The sequence below is a fragment of the Mesocricetus auratus genome, unplaced genomic scaffold (assembly GCF_017639785.1).
Source record: "Mesocricetus auratus isolate SY011 unplaced genomic scaffold, BCM_Maur_2.0 Super-Scaffold_100009, whole genome shotgun sequence".
In the NCBI taxonomy this organism is placed as follows: domain Eukaryota; kingdom Metazoa; phylum Chordata; class Mammalia; order Rodentia; family Cricetidae; genus Mesocricetus; species Mesocricetus auratus.
This window is the reverse complement of record NW_024429193.1, coordinates 63787090-63793389: the sequence shown is the minus strand read 5'-3', so window position 1 is coordinate 63793389 and position 6300 is coordinate 63787090. Positions and strand designations below refer to the sequence as shown.

General features: G+C 50.4%; 1 protein-coding gene across 1 annotated transcript; it reads left to right on the top strand.

Annotated features, from left to right (window-relative positions):
- Nucleotides 1–2364: 2364 nt before the first annotated feature.
- LOC121142151 (filaggrin-2-like) lies at nt 2365–6299 on the top strand. The gene is made up of 2 exons (XM_040751478.1): nt 2365–2457; nt 2562–6299. Exons 1-2 carry the CDS (start codon nt 2365–2367, stop codon nt 6297–6299), a joined length of 3831 nt encoding a protein of 1276 aa, XP_040607412.1.
- Nucleotide 6300: the final 1 nt, after the last annotated feature.

The following is a 6300-nucleotide window of genomic DNA, read 5'->3' as shown; positions in this document are numbered from 1 at the left end:
TAGCAGAAAGTGCATATTCCTAGCCAATTTTGAAAAAAAATCCAAGTAATAGTCTTTTGAGCTAGTGAATCATAAATCTATTAAATCAGCATATATTTTTAAACATATGTTTCTTCCATATATTCCTGTGCCTTTCTACCTTCTAGACTACAACTTTCTCATTCACTCAGGCTTCTTGTTCCAAGTAAATAAATATGTGTTAGGAAATTAATTAATTGATTGATTATTCTATCAAATGGAGAACAATGTTATGGAGGAATGTCAACTTCTTCCACAGATCACAATAGTCTTTATTTTCTATTAACCTTCCACATATACTAAGTCCTATGAACCTAAAGTAATACTCAAATGAATTAAAATCGTATAACACACAATGTATACTAGGTGCTACTAGTTTATTTTACATGAGAATGAGTCTGGGCTGACCAAGTCTTCTTCCTTGGTGTGTCTCTCATATACAGAATCCAGATGATCCAGACACAGTAGATGTCATCATGCATATGCTGGATCGAGATCATGACCGAAGACTAGACTTTACTGAGTTTCTTCTGATGGTATTCAAACTGGCTATGGCCTGCAACAAGGTTCTTGGAAAAGAATACTGCAAAGCTTCAGGGTCAAAGAAGCGTAGGCATGGTCATCAACATCAAAAGAAAGAAAGTGAAACAGAAGAAGAAGAGACACCGAGACAGAAATTAGGTTTCAGACATTCAAGTTGGAGTGAAGGAGAGGAGCATGGACATAGTTCTGGAAGGTCATGGGGAACTGCAAAGCATAGACATAGGTCCAACTCTAGGGGGTTGGAAAGGCAAGGTGAATTATCCAGCTCAGAGGAACCTAGGACAAAACACCATGACTCTAGCTCTGGTCACTCTTGGAGCAGTAATGAAGAGAGACATGGTTCCAGCTCTGAAGAGATAGAAGAAAAAATAAACAAGTCACATTCTAGGCCCTCTAGAGAATCTGGGGAAGAAAGTGAATCAGGGGAAGAAAGTGAATCTGGATCTAGGTTAAACAGTCAGGGAAAGAAAGGTCATGGTGGATTGTCACATGGACTGGAGAAGAACAAACATAAATCAAATTCTACTCAGTCAAGAAAGGGTAGAGAACAAAAGCTTGGACCTAGCTCTGCAAGCTCAGGAAATAGTAAGACACAAAGTCATACATGTGGACACAACAATTCCAGTGGATGTTGCAGACCGCAAAATGCTTCAAGTTCTTGTCAGGAAAGTAGATCTGGAGGGCAAGGAACTCAATCTTGTTGCACCCAGTCAAGATGTCAGTCAGGAACTAGTGGAGGACAAGGCTATGGATGTGTCTCAGGAGGTCAGTCCTCTAGATGTTGTCAACCTGAACCTAGATCCTGTAGCCAGTCTTCTAGTCAGAAGGGGTATGGATCTCAACAATGTAGTCAGCCACAGAACGGAGGAAGACAGCAGAGAATGGGGTCAAGCCATTCGTCATGCTGTGGATCTGGAGCAACTCAATCTTCTAGTAACAGTCAACATGGAACCAGGTCCTGTGGACACTCTTCAAACTCTCATCAAAAGGGGAGTAGTTCGAATGAATTTTCCAAATGTGGTCAGTACGGGTCTGGTTCAGGACAGCCATCCTGCTGTGAACAACATGGGACAAATTCAAAACAGTCCTCTGGCTTCAAACAACATGGACATGGATCAGGTCAGTCTTGCTGTGGCCAACATGGTACTGCATCAGGTCAATTCTCAGGATGTGGTCAACATGGGTCTAACACAGGTCAGTCATCTGGGTTTGGGCAGCATCAGACTGGTTCAAATCAGTCATCTAGCTCTGGGCATCATGGGTCTCATTCAGGACAGTCATCTGGGTTTGGGCAGCAGGAATCTGGACCTGGTCAGTCATCTGGCCATGGGGAACATGGGTTTGGATCAGGTCAGTCATCTGGGTTTGGGCAGCATCAGACTGGTTCAAATCAGTCATCTAGCTCTGGGCATCATGGGTCTCATTTAGGACAGTCATCTGGGTTTGGGCAGCAGGAATCTGGACCTGGTCAGTCATCTGGCCATGGGGAACATGGGTTTGGATCAGGTCAGTCATCTGGGTTTGGGCAGCATCAGACTGGTTCAAATCAGTCATCTAGCTCTGGGCATCATGGGTCTCATTCAGGTCAGTCATCTGGGTTTGGGCAGCATCAGACTGGTTCAAATCAGTCATCTGGCTCTGGGCATCATGGGTCTCATTCAGGTCAGTCATCTGGGTTTGGGCAGCAGGAATCTGGACCTGGTCAGTCATCAGGCCATGGGGAACATGGGTTTGGATCAGGTCAGTCATCTGGGTTTGGGCAGCATCAGACTGGTTCAAATCAGGCATCTAGCTCTGGGCATCATGGGTCTCATTCAGGTCAGTCATCTGGGTTTGGGCAGCAGGAATCTGGACCTGGTCAGTCATCAGGCCATTGGGAACATGGGTATGGATCAGGTCAGTCATCTGGGTTTGGGCAGCAGGAGTCTCAACCTGGTCAGTCATCAGGCCATGGGGAACATGGGTATGGGTCAGGTCATTCATCTGGGTTTGGGCAGCAGGAGTCTAGAACTAGTCAGTCATCTGGCTATAAGGAGCATAGCTATAGATCAGGTCATTCATTTGGGTCTAGGCAGCACGAGTCTGGACCTGGTCAGTCATATGGCTATGGGGAACATCACACTGGATCAGGTCAGGTGTCAAGCTATGAGAGACATGGTTCTGGATCTGGTCAGTCATTTAGCTCAGGGCAAGGCAAGTTGGGACAAGAGGAATATCACCATGGACAGTCAGGTAGCACAGGACACAGTGGAAAGGGAACCATTCAAAGGCAATCTAGAGACACTAGTGGACAGAGTCAGGCTGGCCATGCAGAGACCTCACATTCCAGCTCTAGGAGAAGTCCCAGAGGAAGCCCAGTTCACCCTGATTCCAGTGAGGGAGAGGAACACTCAGTAGTCTCTCACAGACACTCTGGATCCTCTCAGGGTCATGGAGTTCAACATGGAGAGTCTGGGCCAGCAGTTCATGGCAGAGAAGGAGCTCCTCAGAGGCAATCTAGGGACAGCAGTAGACAGCCTCAGGCTGGCCAGGGTCGGTCCCCGCAGTCAGGCCGTGGGAGAAGTCCTAGAGGAAGTCCTGTTCACCCTGAATCCAGTGAGGGAGAGGAACACTCAGTAGTCTCTCACAGACACTCTGAATCCTCTCATAGGAGTGGTGGAGTTCAGCATGGAGAGTCTGGGCCATCAGTTCAGGGTAGAGAGGGATCATCTCAGAGGCAATCCAGGGACAGCAGTAGACAGCCTCAGGCAGGCCGTGGGCAGTCTCCACAGTCAGGCTCTAGAAGACATCCCAGAGGAAGTCCAGTTCACTCTGAATCCAGTGAAGGAGAGGAACACTCAGTAGTCTCTCACAGACACTCTGGTTCCTCTCAGGGTCATGGAGTTCAACATGGAGAGTCTGGGCCATCAGTTCAGGGCAGAGAGGGGTCATCTCAGAGGCAATCCAGGGACAGCAGTAGACAACCTCAGGCAGGCCATGGGCGGTCTCCACAATCAATTCCTGAGAGAAGTCCCAGAGGAAGTCCAGTTCACCCTGAATCCAGTGAGGGAGAGGAACACTCAGTAGTCTCTCACAGACACTCTGGATCCTCTCAGCGCCAAGGAGTTCAACATGGAGAGTCTGGGCCAGCAGTTCACGGCAGAGAAGGAGCTCCTCAGAGGCAATCTAGGGACAGCAGTAGACAGCCTCAGGCTGGCCATGGACAGTCTCCACAGTCAGGCTCTAGAAGACATCCTAGAGGAAGTCCTGTTCACCCTGAATCCAGTGAGGGACAGGAACACTCAGTAGTCTCTCACAGACACTCCGAATCCTCTCATAGGAGTAGTGGATTTCAGCATGGAGAGTCTGGGTCATCAGTCCGTGGCAGAGAGGGATCATCTCAGAGGCAATCCAGGGACAGCAGTAGACAGCCTCAGGCAGGCCGTGGGCAGTCTCCACAGTCAGTTCCTGGGAGAAGTGCAAGAGGAAGTCCTGTTCACCCTGAATCCAGTGAGGGGGAGGAACACTCAGTAGTCTCTCACAGACACTCTGGTTCCTCTCAGGGTCATGGAGTTCAACATGGAGAGTCTGGGCCAGCAGTTCATGGCAGAGAGGGATCATCTCAGAGGCAATCCAGGGACAGCAGTAGACAGCCTCAGGCAGGCCGTGGGCAGTCTCCACAGTCAGGCTCTAGAAGACATCCCAGAGGAAGTCCAGTTCACTCTGAATCCAGTGAGGGAGAGGAACATTCAGTAGTCTCTCACAGACACTCTGGATCCTCTCAGGGTCATGGAGTTCAACACGGAGAGTCTGGGCCAGCAGTTTACGGCAGAGAAGGAGCTCCTCAGAGGCAATCTAGGGACAGCAGTAGACAGCTTCAGGCTGGCCATGGACAGTCTCCACAGTCAGGCAGTGGGGGAAATCCTAGAAGAAGTCCTGTTCACCCTGAATCCAGTGTGGGAGAGGAACATTCAGTAGTCTCTCACAGACACTCTGAATCCTCTCAGGGTCATGGAGTTCAACATGGAGAGTCTGGGCCATCAGTTCAGGGCAGAGAGGGGTCATCTCAGAGGCAATCCAGGGACAGCAGTAGACAGCCTCAGGCTAGCCGTGGGCAGTCTCCAAAGTCAGGCTCTAGAAGACATCCCAGAGGAAGTCCAGTTCACTCTGAATCCAGTGAGGGAGAGGAACACTCAGTAGTCTCTCACAGACACTCTGGATCCTCTCAGGGTCATGGAGTTCAACATGGAGAGTCTGGGCCAGCAGTTCATGGCAGAGAAGGAGCTCCTCAGAGGCAATCTAGGGACAGCAGTAGACAGCCTCAGGCTGGCCATGGACAGTCTCCACAGTCAGGCCCTGGGGGAAATCCTAGAGGAAGTCCTGTTCACCCTGAATCCAGTGAGGGAGAGGAACACTCAGTAGTCTCTCACAGACACTCTGAATCCTCTCATAGGAGTGGTGGAGTTCAGCATGGAGAGTCTGGGCCATCAGTTCAGGGTAGAGAGGGATCATCTCAGAGGCAATCCAGGGACAGCAGTAGACAGCCTCAGGCAGGCCGTGGGCAGTCTCCACAGTCAGGCTCTAGAAGACATCCCAGAGGAAGTCCAGTTCACTCTGAAACCAGTGAGGGAGAGGAACACTCAGTAGTCTCTCACAGACACTCTGAATCCTCTCAGGGTCATGGAGTTCAACATGGAGAGTCTGGGCCATCAGTTCAGGGCAGAGAGGGGTCATCTCAGAGGCAATCCAGGGACAGCAGTAGACAGCCTCAGGCTAGCCGTGGGCAGTCTCCAAAGTCAGGCTCTAGAAGACATCCCAGAGGAAGTCCAGTTCACTCTGAATCCAGTGAGGGAGAGGAACACTCAGTAGTCTCTCACAGACACTCTGGATCCTCTCAGGGTCATGGAGTTCAACATGGAGAGTCTGGGCCAGCAGTTCATGGCAGAGAAGGAGCTCCTCAGAGGCAATCTAGGGACAGCAGTAGACAGCCTCAGGCTGGCCATGGACAGTCTCCACAGTCAGGCCCTGGGGGAAATCCTAGAGGAAGTCCTGTTCACCCTGAATCCAGTGAGGGAGAGGAACACTCAGTAGTCTCTCACAGACACTCTGAATCCTCTCATAGGAGTGGTGGAGTTCAGCATGGAGAGTCTGGGCCATCAGTTCAGGGTAGAGAGGGATCATCTCAGAGGCAATCCAGGGACAGCAGTAGACAGCCTCAGGCAGGCCGTGGGCAGTCTCCACAGTCAGGCTCTAGAAGACATCCCAGAGGAAGTCCAGTTCACTCTGAAACCAGTGAGGGAGAGGAACACTCAGTAGTCTCTCACAGACACTCTGAATCCTCTCAGGGTCATGGAGTTCAACATGGAGAGTCTGGGCCATCAGTTCAGGGCAGAGAGGGGTCATCTCAGAGGCAATCCAGGGACAGCAGTAGACAGCCTCAGGCTAGCCGTGGGCAGTCTCCAAAGTCAGGCTCTAGAAGACATCCCAGAGGAAGTCCAGTTCACTCTGAATCCAGTGAGGGAGAGGAACACTCAGTAGTCTCTCACAGACACTCTGGATCCTCTCAGGGTCATGGAGTTCAACATGGAGAGTCTGGGCCAGCAGTTCATGGCAGAGAAGGAGCTCCTCAGAGGCAATCTAGGGACAGCAGTAGACAGCCTCAGGCTGGCCATGGACAGTCTCCACAGTCAGGCCCTGGGGAAATCCTAGAGGAAGTCCTGTTCACCCTGAATCCAGTGAGGGAGAGGAACACTCAGTAGT